Below are 18,388 nucleotides of genomic sequence, written 5' to 3'. Positions count from 1 at the left end.
ACGGCGTACATGAGGCATGATGTCTTCAGTGGAACATGCAGGTAGTGCTCACAGCTGTTTGCATTAACGTCCGCTCGGCCTCTCTGAAGGACGGACAGACAGACGACCAGCGCAAGAGTTAAACGTGATGACGGTAAAGTCCATTTTTTTTTCATACACATGTTGGTCAATGCCGATTGGTTAAAGTTTAAAAATGAACCCAAAGGCTACATCTGTTAGGATGCACAAGTGGAACCCAGTGTGGAGCGAATCCAGACCCATTTATTCATGCATGGTATTTATTCAGCATGTAGACATGCAACCAAAAAAGAAAAGGAAATTTGAATTTATACAATATGGGACCTTCAACAGACTGTTCTCGTGTGCGCCTTTAGAAATGGGAATAAAATCTATTTACCGTATGTGCCATGTGAACTGTGTCAGTGATGGTGCTTAGAAAGAGGTGAAGTGATATGAGCATGTCACTCACACTGAAACCCCTTGCTTTTGTGCTGCTTTTGATACGATTGATCATACAGAGATTAGAAGACGTTATGAGGATTAAAGGAACTGCATTAGACAGGTTCAAATCCTACTTATCAGATAGATTCCAGTTTGTCCATGTCAACAATGAATCTTCCAGACAAACAAGAGTTAGTTATGGAGTTCCACAAGGCTCAGTGTTGGGTCCAATACTTTTCACTTTGTACATGCTTCCATTAGATGTCATCAGGAAGCACTGCATCAACTTCCATTGTTATGCAGATGACACTCAGCTATATCTTTCTATAAAACCAGATGAAACTAATCAGTTAGTAAAACTTGAAGCCTGTCTAAAAGACATAAAGGCCTGGATGACCAAGAACTTCCTGCTTCTAAATTCAGACAAAACAGAAGTTCTTGTACTTGGTCCTAAACACCTCAGAAACTCTTTCTGTAATCACTTAGTTACTCTAGATGACGTTGTCTTGGCCTCCAGCAAAACTGTGAGGAACCTTGGAGTCATCTTTGATGAGGATTTGTCCTTTAGACACCATATAAAGCAAATCTCCAGAACTGCCTTCTTTCATCTACGTAATATTAATAAAATCGGGAAAATCCTTCCTCAGCGTGACGCAGAAAAACTCATTCATGCGTTTGTTACTTCCAGGCTACATTATTGTAATTCCTTGTTGTTAGGATGTCCAAATTACTCATTAAAAACCTGCAGCTGATCCAAAATGCTGCAGCAAGAGTACTGACGGGATTTAGCAAGAGAGATCATATTTCTCCAGTTTTATCTTCTCTTCACTCACTTCCTGTGAAATCAAGAATAGAATTTAAAATTCTCTTGATGACTTACAAATCTCTACATGACCAGGCTCCATCATATCTTAGAGATCTTATAGAACCATATAATACTAGCAGAGCACTTCTCTCTCAGTATGCTGGTCTACTTGTGGTTTCTAGAGTTTCCAGAAGTAGAATGGGAGGCGGAGCTTCAGTGTTCAGGCTCCTCCCCTGTGGAACCAGCTCCCAGTTTGTGTTGGAGGGACAGAAACCCTCTCTAGCTTTAAGATTAGACTCAAAATATTCCTTCTTGATAAAGCCTATAGTTAGGGCTGGCTCAGGTAGACCTGAACCAACCCTTAGTTATGCTGTTATAGGCCGAGGCTGCTGGAGGACCTCGTTACATGCTGAGCTTCTTTTCTTTCCTTTGTTCTTGGTTATCCAGGCCTTTATGTCTTTTAGACAGGCTTCAAGTTTTACTAACTGATTAGTTTCATCTGGTTTTATAGAAAGATATAGCTGGGTGTCATCTGCATAACAATGGAAGTTGATGCAGTGCTTCCTGATTTTAATTTTTTAATTTTTTTAATTTTATACACTTTATTAATCCCCGAGGGGAAATGTCTTCGCTACAGCAGGGGGGCTCTCAGGGGGGAGCTGCTGCAACAGGCTGCCACTAGCGCGGCGCCAGGTAACCTGACCTGAGGTGCATGTTTTTGGATGATGGGAGGAAGCCAGAGAACCCGGAGAGAACCCACGCAAGCACAGGGAGAACATGCAAACTCTGCACAGAAAGGCCCAGGACCGGATTCGAACCCGGAACCTTTTTTGCTGTGAGGTGATGGAAGCATGTACAAAGTAAAAAGTATTGGGCCTAACACTGAGCCTTGTGGAACTCCATAACTAACTCTTGCTTGTCTGGAAGACTCATTGTTGACATGGACAAACTGGAATCTATCTGATAAGTAGGATTTGAACCAGTCTAATGCAGTTCCTTTAATCCTCGTAACATCTTCTAATCTCTGTAATAAGATCGTATGATCAGTCGTATCAAAAGCAGCACTGAGGTCCAGAAGAACAAGTACAGAGACCAGTCCATTATCTGAGGCTAATAAAAGGTCGTTAGTAACTTTCACCAGAGCTGTTTCTGTGCTATGATGAACTCTAAAGACTGAACATATTCAAACAGATCATTCCTTTGGAAATGATCACAAAGTTGATTTGAAACAACTTTTTCAAGGATTTTAGAAATAAACATCAGGTTGTAAATTGGTCTGTAGTTTCCTAAAACAGCTGATTAAGAGTCGTCTTTTTAAGTAAAGGTTTAATTACAGCCACTTTAAAAGCCTGCGGTACATAGCTGGTTACAATAGATAGGTTGATCTGATCTAATATGGAAGTATTAATTAAAGGGAAGACTTCCTTAAAAAGTTTAGTTGGGATGAGATCTAACAGACAGCTAGAGGATCCAGATGAAGAAATAATTCTACTTAACTCAGAGAGCTCAACAGGAGAGAAATGTTCCAAGTTTACATCTGGTCCTACAGTTGCTTTCAGGGCTGCTGTTGCTTAGCAACACATCAGTGATGGTGTCAAGAAGGGTCGGCCCGATTCTCTCCCTGATAGTAAGGATTTTATTAGTAAAGAAGTTAATGAAGTCATTACTGCTGAGAGCTGAAGGAATAGAGGGTTCAACAGAACTGGGACTCTTTGTCAGCCTTCTACAGTGATGAAAAGAAACCTGGGGTTGTTCTTGTTGTCCTCTATTAATGATGAATAATATAAAGTTCTGGCCTTACGAAGAGCTTTCTTATATAATATTAGACTATCCTTCCAGGCAGGTGAAATTCTTCTGAATTAGTGGAACTCCATTTCCTTTCCATCTTTCTAGTCGCTGCCTAGCAGAGCGTAGTTCTGAGTTGTACCACGGAGACAACTTCCTCTGGTTCATGACTCTCTTCTTCAGAGGGGCGACATCATCTAGAGTTGTAGCAGAGATACTGCAGTGTTTTCTACCAGATGATCCACTTGTGTGGGACTAAGATCAACGTAGATGCCTTCCACTGCTTTAACACGCAAATGTTAATAAGAAGTGGTCCGACAAAACAGGGTTTTGATATTGTAAAGTTTTGCTGTCAGGACTTTAATGTGTTAAGTGCCATGAAATAACCTATTTTGTGATTTGGTGCTATATAAATAAAATTTAATTGAAAGTTGGTGACAGACTGCAGAACACAACAGAGGACTTTAGAAATGTACCGACAGGACGGATAATACCTGTGTGTGTTTGTTGAAGTGCTTGGACGCCCAGTTCTCGATGTCGGTCTCTGAGGACGGCTTTCTCAGGCAGAACTCGGTGAAAATGCCACAGCTGGCGCTTGGCATCATGTTCCTGGCATTTCGACTGGCTTCGAACTGGGCACAGGCTCCGAGGTCCTCCGACTGAGAGAGAAGAAAGACAGCGTTACATTCCCCCGAGGCTCGACAGCTAACTGGGATTATTACCGATGTGTTTATACATCAAAACCTATCAGGTTATATACTGTAAGTGCAATTAGAAATTATCATTTCAAAGTAAAAGCTGTGAATTAACAAAAGATGACACAAAAAATTTTTTTTTTTAAAGACAGCCGTGAACTTTACGGCAACAAGAAGCTCTTATGATGTCATCCTGCTCGCTTTGGCTGAAGGATGGACACTTGAAAGAAGGAGGTAAATATAAAGAAAGTAAAAAGCAAATGCAATGCTGCCTGATTTGAAGCCTGTATTTTGCTCCATTTTGTTAAAACAGAGAAACCTGTCTGTTTTCAGGTGTCAGACTGAATTACCTGTTCACAATTAGAAACTAAAACTAAATGATTATCTCTCTGTTGTCATGATAACTGGCACCTGCTTTGTCTGCTTTTTTCATCAAGGCGGTTGTTAAGAAGTGTGTTCCGTTTTCTTCTCTGTGAATACAGTTCGGTAACTCGGCTCATATTTATGTTTGCAGCCACTCTGAAGGGCGGACCAATCAGAGACCAGTGTCGGTGGTTAACAACGTTTGTCGCGACCCTCCTTCACTGTGATTGGACGGCTGGTGACAGTGATGAGCGCAGTGTTGACATGTTTCTTTTTTCCTTTTTTTTTTTCCTTACATTTTTATTTTATTAAAGTATTATGTGTTGATGTGTTTCAAGTCTCACTGACCAGAAAAACAACATTCAGCGCAGAATAAACACTCAAGTAGCTCGTCAAGCTGCCAGCGTTCATTAAAACAATGTAAGAAAATATCCTGCACTCAGGAACAAACACTGTAGGTAGCTGCAGCGTTGACCGAGTATTGACAGGTTCGCTGCATGCTGATTGGTTTAGATGAACCAGAGGTCTACGCCCAGTATGGAGGGTGGACAGACTCATAATCATGCAGTAGAACCGGGTCTGGTCTGCAGCAGGCGGGGCTCCTGGAGCTCATCGCTGCCATTAGAGATGATGCTGCTGCACCACACGCCTTCAGAGAAAAATACAGGCAAGTCTGTTTTCATGACGACAGACGGACAGAGATGTCGTCGAGCTGAACGGACCAGTTCAGCCCTGCAGGTGAGCATAGTTTTCAAAATAAAATATCCTTTTGTAGGATGTCTGATCGTCGATGACATCAATACATCGTCTCCGGTCTCCAGTGATGAAGTTACAACAATTCTGTTGCTGAATAAAACTCCCTTCTCTCTCCTCTACCTCTGTGCATTTCATGAATTTCATGAAAAGAGGGAGAAAGTCAGAGAGGGCAGTTTCTCTTCCTCTTGGCTGAGTGTTTTCCAGGCCTCTTATCTTCTCTGATAGTAGCGACATGTGTCACAGGAGCAGGTGTCTGCCTTTATATCTCACTACAACACCATAAACCTTCATCGCCAGCACTCAGTTTCACTCCTGTGCTCCTGTTTGTCCTTCCAGATGACAGCCTTATTTTCACTCTTTAACAATTGCCTAACAGCCCTAATATAACTGTGTTACGTTATATTTCCTGCTAGTTTTTCACCATCAACCCACTTCTCACCTCTGCTCAACCCAAGCTACAATCACACGCATCTGAGATTGAAAAATACACACCAAGTATTCATGGTTAACATACCCAGGCGGGCTACACAAGAGAAGTCTGTGTGGGAACCCTGAAGGAGAACGGTACCTGTGACGGGTGAAGGAAAGGCTCCGGGGAGGCCAGGCTGGTCTGAACCGAGAGGCTTTTCTCCAGTAGCGCCTGAGGGAAGCCCAGCCGATCGAAAGTGCTGCGTTTCCAGTGGTGGCCGTCGCACTGGGCCAGCGCCTCGTCCTCGCTGAACGCCCTCACCACCGGTCCCGGTAACGGCAGCGGCACCGCCCCGTCGCTCTCGTAGCCGTCTTTGGAGCAGCCACCCTGAGCCATTCCCCCTTGCTGCCCGGAGTCCCAACTGCTCCTCTGTTTCATCACCTGCTGAGCCTCCCAGGCCAGGCGGGCCTGGGCCAGCATGACCTCGGACGCGGTGCCAGTCAGCTCCCCCTCTCCGCAGCGGGCCAGCTCCTGGGGAAGGGAAGGCTTCCGGCTCTTGCGCTTGCGGTTACCACCGGGAGAAAAAGTGCCGGGGCCGGCTGTAGAGGAGGAGGACAGGGAGTGGGTCTGGGTGGTCCAGGATATGGAGTCCTCATAAAGCAACCTCTGGCCGGCCTCTCCGCCCTCCCCACTGTAGTCCAGCAGTAGACGAGGGTCCCTGATGAGAGACTGGCTGTGCTGCAGAGTATACGAACCCCCGTAGGAACCACCGTATCCGCCGGTCGTGCCGTAGCGCAGCAGACGGTCGGCGGTCTTGAAGCGAGGGCTCGACGAGGACTGCTCCACGTACACCAGCTGTTTGACGTACTCTTTCCCCACAGGACTGTACTCTAGACTCTGGGTCTTCTCTGGACACTTCTGCCTGGTCAGAACCAGCTGGCCATAGGGCGATGGGCTCTGCTTGGGGGAGTGGTAGAGGGTGGCTGAAGACTTACGAGTGGGTGACTTGCCGGTGCCATAGAAGGCGGAGGAGTCCGAGAGAAGCATGTCGCCCGGAGGCTCTTCGTAGATGGGAGCCGGCTGGTAGTCCGACGGCGGCTCCTCATAGAGCGGCGGTTCGTAGGCGTAGCGGGGCGAGGGAGGCTGGGAGTCGGCGGAGGAACGGCGATGGGTGCCGGTGCCGCCCATTTCAGCCCGCTTCAGGAAGGGAGATTGACGGCGGTCAGCGTAGAGAACGGGGGAGCCCTCGGGTTCTGAAGGAGGGTTTCCTCCGGAGGAGCGGCGGGTTCGTGAGGTGGTGCCCCCTCCAGGCGGAACCCCGGGGGTGGGCGGGTCACAGGGAGAGTAGCCATTCCCCTGATGTGCCAGGAAGCTGGGCTCTCTGTCCGTCACCTTAATCAGCATTCGCTCCTTTGTCCCGGTGTTCCACCGAAAGGGAGAAGTCCTGACGGAGATTAGAAAAGAGAGAGCAGAGATTTAGATTTCTGAAAAACCACCATCCGACAGTCTCGCCCAACTCAACAGAGATTACTTCCTCCTCTCATTTTCAACACAATCACCACGTCTACTTTTCATGCAACACAATCGATGTCTATGAAAGAGACTAAAAGTGAGCTTCTATCAAGAGATTACTTCAAACTTACTCAAAAACATGAATCTTTTTCAAATACTGTTCAAACTGCTCCAAAGCATGATGATACTGCCATGTGGATTTTTCATATTGAAATTAATAGACAATGTACAGTTAAAAAAATACAAATAGGACTCATTTTACCTTATGCACAATGGCCTTTGTTGTAGTAATTACTTTTATTTTCATTTTGTAACTATATATTGTCAAATAAAAAAAGTTATGCATGCATCCATGACACATCAGCGATAGTTGAAATATGATTAATCTCAGATATTATCATAAAACAATGTATGAGAAAGAACGTCACATTACACTTTAGATCATGTTTCTTTGATCAAATACAATAAAATACGGTAATTTTGGTACTAGCTTCCCCAATACAAATTATGGTTGATTAAAAATAACTTGGAGAAAAATGAGCTGTCACGAATCAATAATGCAAACCGTTGCCCATATTAGCGTCTCTTCATTGGCTTCCGATAACGTCAGTAATAAAAATGTGAAATGCTTCTCCTTATATACCGAGCTCCATCATGAGTGCCGCCTTACTCTTGTTCAGAGAGTTTTCATAAGTACCACTTGTGCCTTAAAGGACCTTCTTCAAATTTGCATAAACACTCAGTTGGACTCAGGGATGAAGTGAACAGATTTGGTGATCAAAGGTCAGAGGTCAAGGCCAATATGACCTCAGTTCTGTCGTGTGTTTCAGTCGGATCAGAGTTTGGAGGTCATGGGTAGCTGTGACCAAAACTCAATAATTCTCAATATTTATTGCAACATTTCACACGAATAGGATAAAATGATGATTTTTAGAGGCGAAGGGGGGATCATGACCATATTTCACATTCATGAGCGATACTGAGCTGGTGACATCACTGGTTGTCCGTCTAGAAATGGATTGACGTGATTGTATAGATATTATGTTCTGTCAGGATTGAAGTTGAGTGACAACCGTCCACGTTTTAGAAGTCATAGCTTCTGTGCATCTACACGAGTTTGGACCGCATGTAAAACACAACCTGAGTGTGGAGGCGCACAACTGCTTGGCGGTGATTGTAGTTCTCTGTAATGTTGAACGGTCTCAACCTTATCATGTAAAGTACCCTAAATGACTTATGTTATGATCTGGCACTTCATATAATAGAATTAAAATTGAATTGAAAAGGAATCATTTTCAATGTCTGCAGGAGGATATGACAGAAGAATTTATTAAAACATTGACAATGTGGTAACAATAATACTTCACGTGTTCAGTTCCCCGAGCAGCAGCCTGAGTAACAACACATCTTTACTCCGTTTTACTTTACTTCATCAGCTCACATTCACTCAGTCATTCCTCTCAGAGAGTGGGGGAGGGGGGGGCAGCAGCACCAGATGAAGAACAAGAGGTGAACTGGGTGAGAGGGAGGGAAGTGTGAAATCGATTACAGCGTTGGCCACCCTCCCTTTTAAATACTTCTCAAAGACTGATCCCAAAGGCCGCTGCTCAATAGTGGCAGTGTAAGTGTCGGTGTACTTGTGAATGTTAATATACGTGCATGTGTGTGTGTGTGTGTGTGTGTGTGTGTGTGTGTGTGTGTGTGTGTGTGTGTGTGTGTGTGAGAGAGAGAGAGAGAAAGTGGAGAAAGGGCTACGCTATGTATCGAAAAAATGCTACACATTCAGACCTCTTACCTACTTCCTTATAAATCTTCTTTTCCACCATGGCGTTTCCATCCGTTCCTCTTTTTATATCCGCCTTCATGTTCTGTCTCCTGCTTTTAACTACAGAAAGTGTTGTTCTTTATCTTCTTATCCTGAATCATTCATAATCATTTAACCTTCCCTGCCTCTTCCAATCTGTCACTGTTGGTCTGCAGCATCAATCTGCAGTTCGTTTTACTTTAAGCCTGGTGCACAAGAAAGGACTTTCACATATCGACTACTTCTAAAAATGGAGGAAACCACAAAAAACACACAAGAGATTTAAGCAAAAAAAAACATTTTCAACTGGTTGCACCTCTATGTTTTGCATTAAAACTTAAATAAAGTGCAGAAAGGTTCCCGGCTCAGAGGAGGGAATCGGCATGGTTTATACATTCTGCAGTGAAAGTTGGGGGTGAGTCGGAAACAAGGTTTTATTGTTCGTCTGAAACAACAAACAAGCTACCGCTACAAGCTGACATTATTGGTATTTGTGTATGTAGGCAAAGATTCCTCAACACTTTCTGGCGAGGTCACTCTTATTGGTTATTGAATCAGTAACACCCCAACGATTGTTGGGATGGTCTCATCGAACCCAAAATCTGCTCAATTATCTTCTATTGATAACTAAAGACATATTCCTGTTGCTCCATCAGCTTCCAGTGGGAGAGACGTCCTACTGACGTTCCAACAAATCCGACTGTTTACAGAAAGCAGCCAGAGGTGTATGAATGTGTCAAACTGTGACAAAACTATTCATCAGCACAAAATATAGTTATGGTCACTTGTTTCCTCATCAGGTCCACCCTTGTTTGCCAGTTTACACACAACAGGAATAATGTCTCATATACTGTATGACTGTAAGCTTTGTCAAAAACTAAAGTTTGAAGTCTGATCTTAAATGTAGAGAGGGGTCTGCGTCCCAAACCCCGACTGGTAGCTGGTTCCACAGGAGCAGATGATGAAAGATGAAAGCTCTGACGCTCGTCCTGCTTTGGAAACTCTAGAAACCACAATAGTACCCTTGCTGCAGAGTACCGTTGTACAAGCGATGAAGAAAGGCGTGTCGATGAGGCCCAACCAGGTCAGGCGGCTCAGAGCTGGCAAGAGTGAGGTGAGGCGATCATGAAGATTAGCAAAAAAACGTCTCCTTGCGGGATTAATTATCTATCTATCTATCTATCTATCTATCTATCTATCTATCTATCTATCTATCTATCTATCTATCTATCTATCTATCTATCTATCTACCTACCTACCTACCTACCTACCTACCTACCTACCTACCTACCTACCCACCCATCCATCCATCCATCCATCCATCCATCCATCCATCCATCCATTTAGACGGATTTAACGGATTATTTTCAGATGGACCTCCAGAAAACAATGGTTCCGATGCAGAAGAGTCTTCAGCTGCAATACCACCGAGTGCCACTAGAGGTCGGTTTCAAAAAGGCTCCATAGACTCCCAGTCAACTTCTCATCAAATACAAAGTCTCCACAAGTTTTCTGGATGTCATTCGTTAAATTCACTCTTCCAGATTAGTTTTCTGTCGGTCCATCGATACTATGTCCCGCCCACCGATAGCTGTAACCTGACTGCACCACAGGCCTGTCAATCAAACAGACACGCCCCCAAAAACAGGTCTTCTTGAATCTTCTTTTCTAATGAATGAGGGATTATTTTCAGATGGACCTCCAGAAAACTAATAAGAAGGAGTGACTTTAGCTAACAACACCGAGATAACTGATGGACACATTTTATTCACTTTGGATTTGATGAGAGAAGTTGAATGGGAGTCTATGGAGCCGGAGGCTTTTTGGAGCCGACCTCTAGTGGCACTCGCTGGTATTGCAGTTTAAGACGCTTCTGCATCGGAACCATTTTTCAGACCCGGAAGCTACGAACACTTTTATAAACAGTCTGTAGTTTTATATCCAGTCTGTGGTTTTATATCCAGTCTGTGGTTTTATATCCAGTCTGTAGTTGTATATCCAGTCTGTAGTTTTATATCCAGTCTGTAGTTTTCTATCCAGTCTGTGGTTTTATATCCAGTCTGTGGTTTTATATCCAGTCTGTAGTTTTCTATCCAGTCTGTAGTTTTATATCCAGTTTGTGGTTTTCTATCCAGGCGTGGTTTTATATCCAGTCTGCAGTTGTATATCCAGTCTGTAGTTTTATATCCAGTCTGTGGTTTTATATTCTGTCTGCAGTTGTATATCCAGTCTGTGGTTTTATATCCAGTCTGTGTTTTTTTTTTAATCCAATCTGTAGTTTTATATCCAGTCTGTGGTTTTATATCCAGGTGTGGTTTTATATCCAGTCTGTAGTTTTATATCCAGTCTGTAGTTTTATATCCAGGTGTGGTTTTATATCCAGTCTGTAGTTGTATATCCAGTCTGTGGTTTTATATCCAGTCTGTAGTTTTATATCCAGTCTGTGGTTTTATATCCAGTCTTTGGTTTTATATCCAGGTGTGGTTTTATATCCAGTCTGTAGTTTTATATCCAGTCTGTGGTTTTATATCCAGTCTGTGGTTTTATATCTAGTCTGTAGTTGTATATTCAGTCTGTAGTTTTATATCCAGTCTGTGGTTTTATATCCAGTCTGTGGTTTTATATCCAGTCTGTAGTTGTATATCCAGTCTGTAGTTTCATATCCAGTCTGTGGTTTTATATCCAGTCTGTGGTTTTATATCCAGTCTGTAGTTGTATATCCAGTCTGTAGTTTTATATCCAGTCTGTGGTTTTATATCCAGTCTGTAGTTGTATATCCAGTCTGTAGTTTTATATCCAGTCTGTGGTTTTATATCCAGTCTGTAGTTTTATATCCAGTCTGTAGTTGTATATCCAGTCTGTAGTTTTATATCCAGTCTGTGGTTGTATATCCAGTCTGTGGTTTTATATCCAGTCTGTGGTTTTATATCCAGTCTGTAGTTTTATATCCAGTCTGTGGTTGTATATCCGGTCTGTGGTTTTATATCTAGTCTGTGGTTTTATATCCAGTCTGTAGTTGTATATCCAGTCTGTGGTTTTATATCCAGTCTGTGGTTTTATATCTAGTCTGTAGTTTTATATCCAGTCTGTGGTTTTATATCCAGTCTGTGGTTGTATATCCGGTCTGTGGTTTTATATCTAGTCTGTGGTTTTATATCCAGTCTGTAGTTGTATATCCAGTCTGTGGTTTTATATCTAGTCTGTAGTTTTATATCCAGTCTGTGGTTTTATATCTAGTCTGTGGTGTTGCCTCGGTGTCCCTTGCTGGTGGTGTCTGCGTACACTGATGACATTAATGTGTTAGTCAGAGAGCAGAGAGATGTGGAGTTTCTGGCTAGTAGTTAGATGTGTGTGGGCATCTTCAGCTAAAGTTTGCAGGTTGGGCGGTGGGCCAGAGGCTTTCAGAGGTTTTTTCCTGTTCTGACAGGATGAGGAGGACATCGTGCCATCTCTAAAGACACCAGAACTGGTAGACTTTGAGACTCTGGGGAAAAAGTAGCTTATCAAATTAGTGAGGAGGTTTCAAAATGATTCTCCCTTGTAGGGGTGACGGTGTCCAGGTGGACAGGTTTTTCTTGGCGTGGAACCGTCTCTGAGGTTCTGTTGGCGGTCCCTTTATAAATCTCCCGGTGACCAACGGACAGGTGACTCCCAGTGGAAGACGTACACGGGACCACAGCTACAAACAGGGATGTGGTGCTGGTCAATCTGTCCTTTTTGCTCACAGACAGAAACAAAACCACAAAACTATTCAGTCACCTGCTATCGTGCTTTCAGGGGCTCAGAGCTTTTGCCTTTTTTTTTATTTTTTTATCTACGGTCCAAACTACTCTGCAAAGAAAAAATCTGGTCAGCCGAGGAGGTTTTGATGCAGCTCATGGTGGAGTTTGAGTTTTACAGACTCATTATGTAGACCAGAGGTTTTCTGTGAACATTTGGAGGGTGCAGGGTGTTCTCTCTTTTTTCTCTTCAATAGTCCAAGGAACAAGGATAAAGAATAGGTATTATGTGTATTGTAATCTAATGGGTCAATACTTGTGTAAATGATCACATACATTGTCTTAATGGCCTTCGTATCACCGAGGTAATGTGCCTCACTTGAACAACAGGAAGGAGTTACAAATAGTGTCACCTCTCCTGGATGTAAATGATGTGAGTACTGCATATAGTCCCATGCACTTCATAAGCCCTTCAGTTAGGGTGATATATTACACCAAACATAGCAATAATATTAAATTAGGATTCTTATTGTCATGTGTAGATCATCCATCACCCTTGAGAAGAGATGATTGAGTCATCAGCCCTGAGTAAGAGTGGTTCATTCTACACGGACAACGAATTAGAGGTGAAGCCAAAGTTGTTGCCAGCGGTAACAGATGCTGTGCAGTAAAACTTTGTGTGACTACAAGTACTGGATGTTGTTGTTGTTCTAACAAAAACAGGTCAAATGATAAATTAAATGCATTTTCAGGGGTGAAGTCACTGTTGATGTTATTTTTTTCTTCCAGAAAAGGGTCATGTGTTTGCTCACAGCCAATCAGGAAAGAGCACGTCAAGACAGCTAAAACTCTGAAGGGCCTCATCAATTCTTTATTGTGTCTCGTATCTCTATGCTGTTCTTTTCTCTTTTTTACTCTCTTCTCTCTCCAACACCTGAACCTGGTTCTTCAAGGAAAGTTTTTCCCTTCTCACTGTGGGAGGTTTTCTGCATGTCAAAAGGGAGATTTTTTTTTGCTCCTGATATTGCTCATGTGGGACTTTCATATGTTAGTGCGATAAAAAAAAAATCTTGTGTTGATTTGATAAAGTTTCTATTTGGAGCTGCTCAGGTGACCCTGAACCATCCTGCAGTGATGCTGTTATAGACCGAGACTGCTGGAGGACCTCGTTATACACTGAGCTTCTTTCCTCTCATTCTTTCACTCTCTATAACTCATATCTCACCGTTACACCTCATTAACTTCACTCTTTCACTCTCTATAACTCATATCTCACCGTTAAACCTCATTAACTTCACTCTTTCACTCTCCATAACTCATATCTCACCGTTACAACTCATTAACTTCACTCTTTCACTCTCTATAACTCATATCTCACCGTTACACCTCATTAACTTCACTCTTTCACTCTCTATAACTCATATCTCACCGTTACACCTCATTAACTTCACTCTTTCACTCTCTATAACTCATATCTCACCGTTAAACCTCATTAACTTCACTCTTTCACTCTCCATAACTCATATCTCACCGTTACACCTCGTTAACTTCACTCTTTCACTCTCCATAACTCATATCTCACCGTTACACCTCATTAACTTCACTCTTTCACTCTATAACTCACATCTCGTTAACTTCACTCTTTCACTCTCTATAACTCATATCTCACTGTTACACCTCATTAACTTCACTCTTTCACTCTCTATAACTCATATCTCACCGTTACACCTCATTAACTTCACTCTTTCACTCTCTATAACTCATATCTCACCGTTACATCTCATTAACTTCACTCTTTCACTCTATAACTCATCTCTCACCGTTACATCTCATTAACTTCACTCTTTCACTCTCCGTAACTCATATCTCACCGTTACACCTCATTAACTTCACTCTTTCACTCTCCATAACTCATATCTCACCGTTACACCTCATTAACTTCACTCTTTCACTCTCTATAACTCATATCTCACCGTTACACCTCATTAACTTCACTCTTTCACTCTCTATAACTCATATCTCACCGTTACATCTCATTAACTTCACTCTTTCACTCTATAACTCATTTCTCACCGTTACATCTCATTAACTTCACTCTTTCACTCTATAACTCATCTCTCACCGTTACACCTCGTTAACTTCACTCTTTCACTCTCCATAACTCATATCTCACCGTTACACCTCATTAACTTCACTCTTTCACTCTATAACTCACATCTCGTTAACTTCACTCTTTCACTCTCTATAACTCATATCTCACTGTTACACCTCATTAACTTCACTCTTTCACTCTCTATAACTCATATCTCACCGTTACACCTCATTAACTTCACTCTTTCACTCTCTATAACTCATATCTCACCGTTACATCTCATTAACTTCACTCTTTCACTCTATAACTCATCTCTCACCGTTACATCTCATTAACTTCACTCTTTCACTCTCCGTAACTCATATCTCACCGTTACACCTCATTAACTTCACTCTTTCACTCTCCATAACTCATATCTCACCGTTACACCTCATTAACTTCACTCTTTCACTCTCTATAACTCATATCTCACCGTTACACCTCATTAACTTCACTCTTTCACTCTCTATAACTCATATCTCACCGTTACATCTCATTAACTTCACTCTTTCACTCTATAACTCATTTCTCACCGTTACATCTCATTAACTTCACTCTTTCACTCTATAACTCATCTCTCACCGTTACACCTCATTAACTTCACTCTTTCACTCTCTATAACTCATATCTCACCGTTACATCTCATTAACTTCACTCTTTCACTCTATAACTCATCTCTCACCGTTACACCTCATTAACTTCACTCTTTCACTCTCCATAACTCATCTCTCACCATTACATCTCATTAACTTCACTCTTTCACTCTGTATAACTCATATCTCACCGTTACATCTCATTAACTTCACTCTTTCACTCTATAACTCATCTCTTACCGTTACATCTCATTAACTTCACTCTTTCACTCTCCGTAACTCATACCTCACCGTTACACCTCATTAACTTCACTCTTTCACTCTCTATAACTCATATCTCACCGTTACACCTCATTAACTTCACTCTTTCACTCTCTATAACACATATCTCACCGTTACATCTCATTAACTTCACTCTTTCACTCTATAACTCATCTCTCACCGTTACATCTCATTAACTTCACTCTTTCACTCTGTATAACTCATATCTCACCGTTACATCTCATTAACTTCACTCTTTCACTCTATAACTCATCTCTCACCGTTACATCTCATTAACTTCACTCTTTCACTCTCCATAACTCATATCTCACCGTTACATCTCATTAACTTCACTCTTTCACTCTCCATAACTCATCTCTCACTGTTACATCTCATTAACTTCACTCTTTCACTCTCCATAACTCATATCTCACCGTTACATCTCATTAACTTCACTCTTTCACTCTCCATAACTCATCTCTCACTGTTACATCTCATTAACTTCACTCTTTCACTCTCTATAACTCATATCTCACCGTTACACCTCATTAACTTCACTCTTTCACTCTATAACTCATCTCTCACCGTTACATCTCATTAACTTCACTCTTTCACTCTCTATAACTCATCTCTCACCGTTACATCTCATTAACTTCACTCTTTCACTCTCCATAACTCATATCTCACCGTTACATCTCATTAACTTCACTCTTTCACTCTCCATAACTCATCTCTCACTGTTACATCTCATTAACTTCACTCTTTCACTCTCCATAACTCATATCTCACCGTTACATCTCATTAACTTCACTCTTTCACTCTCCATAACTCATCTCTCACTGTTACATCTCATTAACTTCACTCTTTCACTCTCTATAACTCATATCTCACCGTTACATCTCATTAACTTCACTCTTTCACTCTATAACTCATCTCTCACCGTTACATCTCATTAACTTCACTCTTTCACTCTCCATAACTCATATCTCACCGTTACATCTCATTAACTTCACTCTTTCACTCTCCATAACTCATATCTCACCGTTACATCTCATTAACTTCACTCTTTCACTCTCTATAACTCATCTCTCACCGTTACATCTCATTAACTTCACTCTTTCACTCTCCATAACTCATATCTCACCGTTACATCTCATTAACTTCACTCTTTCACTCTCCATAACTCATCTCTCACTGTTACATCTCATTAACTTCACTCTTTCACTCTCTATAACTCATATCTCACCGTTACACCTCATTAACTTCACTCTTTCACTCTCTATAACTCATATCTCACCGTTACATCTCATTAACTTCACTCTTTCACTCTATAACTCATCTCTCACCGTTACATCTCATTAACTTCACTCTTTCACTCTCCATAACTCATATCTCACCGTTACACCTCATTAACTTCACTCTTTCACTCTCCATAACTCATATCTCACCGTTACACCTCATTAAAATCACTCTTTCACTCTATAACTCACATCTCATTAACTTCACTCTTTCACTCTCCATAACTCATATCTCACCGTTACATCTCATTAACTTCACTCTTTCACTCTCTGTAACTCATATCTCACCCTTACATCTCATTAACTTCATTCTTTCACTCTCCATAACTCATATCTCACTGTTACACCTCATTAACTTCACTCTTTCACTCTCTATAACTCATATCTCACCGTTACATCTCATTAACTTCACTCTTTCACTCTATAACTCATCTCTCACCGTTACATCTCATTAACTTCACTCTTTCACTCTCCATAAATCATATCTCACCGTTACACCTCATTAACTTCACTCTTTCACTCTCTATAACTCATATCTCACCGTTACACCTCATTAACTTCACTCTTTCACTCTCCATAACTCATATCTCACCGTTACACCTCATTAACTTCACTCTTTCACTCCCCATAACTCATATCTCACCGTTACACCTCGTTAACTTCACTCTTTCACTCTCTATAACTCATATCTCACCGTTACACCTCATTAACTTCACTCTTTCACTCTCCATAACTCATATCTCACCGTTACACCTCATTAACTTCGCTCTTTCACTCTATAACTCACATCTCGTTAACTTCACTCTTTCACTCTCTATAACTCATATCTCACCGTTACACCTCATTAACTTCACTCTTTCACTCTCCATAACTCATATCTCACCGTTACACCTCATTAACTTCACTCTTTCACTCTCCATAACTCATATCTCACCGTTACACCTTGTTAACTTCACTCTTTAACTCTCTATAACTCATATCTCACCGTTACATCTCATTAACTTCACTCTTTCACTCTCTATAACTCATATCTCACCGCTACACCTCATTAACTTCACTCTTTCACTCTCTATAACTCATATCTCACCGTTACATCTCATTAACTTCACTCTATAACTCATCTCTCACCGTTACATCTCATTAACTTCACTCTTTCACTCTCTATAACTCATATCTCACCGTTACATCTCATTAACTTCTCTCTTTCACTCTCTATAACTCATATCTCACCGCTACATCTCATTAACTTCACTCTTTCACTCTCCATAACTCATATCTCACCGTTACACCTCATTAACTTCACTCTTTCACTCTCCATAACTCATATCTCACCGTTACACCTCATTAACTTCACTCTTTCACTCTCCATAACTCATATCTCACCGTTACACCTCATTAAAATCACTCTTTCACTCTATAACTCACATCTCATTAACTTCACTCTTTCACTCTCCATAACTCATATCTCACCGTTACATCTCATTAACTTCATTCTTTCACTCTCCATAACTCATATCTCACTGTTACACCTCATTAACTTCACTCTTTCACTCTCTATAACTCATATCTCACCGTTACATCTCATTAACTTCACTCTTTCACTCTATAACTCATCACTCACCGTTACATCTCATTAACTTCACTCTTTCACTCTCCATAACTCATATCTCACCGTTACACCTCATTAACTTCACTCTTTCACTCTCCATAAATCATATCTCACCGTTACACCTCATTAACTTCACTCTTTCACTCTCTATAACTCATATCTCACCGTTACACCTCATTAACTTCACTCTTTCACTCTCCATAACTC

At 41.5% G+C, this 18,388-nt stretch overlaps 1 protein-coding gene and 1 long non-coding RNA gene across 2 annotated transcripts in view; both read right to left on the bottom strand.

Moving 5' to 3' along the window:
• The window catches only part of arhgap39 (Rho GTPase activating protein 39), a 74,820-nt gene that overhangs the window by 13,427 nt on the left and 43,005 nt on the right, over positions 1–18,388 (bottom strand). Inside the window, exons 3-4 of the mRNA XM_069151060.1 lie at positions 5,414–6,698; positions 3,526–3,690 (exon numbers count right to left, since the gene is read on the bottom strand). Of these exons, the coding sequence (XP_069007161.1) occupies positions 3,526–3,690; positions 5,414–6,698 (1,450 nt within the window). The remainder of the gene's footprint in view (positions 1–3,525; positions 3,691–5,413; positions 6,699–18,388) is intronic.
• Positions 14,413–17,036, bottom strand: LOC138199115 (uncharacterized). The gene is made up of 3 exons (XR_011178312.1): positions 16,920–17,036; positions 15,011–16,628; positions 14,413–14,912 (listed from the first exon to the last, which is right to left on the bottom strand). It is a non-coding gene; the product is annotated as an uncharacterized lncRNA (long non-coding RNA).

This window comes from Embiotoca jacksoni, unplaced genomic scaffold, assembly GCF_022577435.1.
Source record: "Embiotoca jacksoni isolate LCO1_2020_lvr unplaced genomic scaffold, fEmbJac1.0.p SCAF_16, whole genome shotgun sequence".
In the NCBI taxonomy this organism is placed as follows: domain Eukaryota; kingdom Metazoa; phylum Chordata; class Actinopteri; family Embiotocidae; genus Embiotoca; species Embiotoca jacksoni.
The sequence above is the reverse complement of the archived record's forward strand: the minus strand, read 5'-3'. Positions and strand labels throughout refer to the sequence as shown.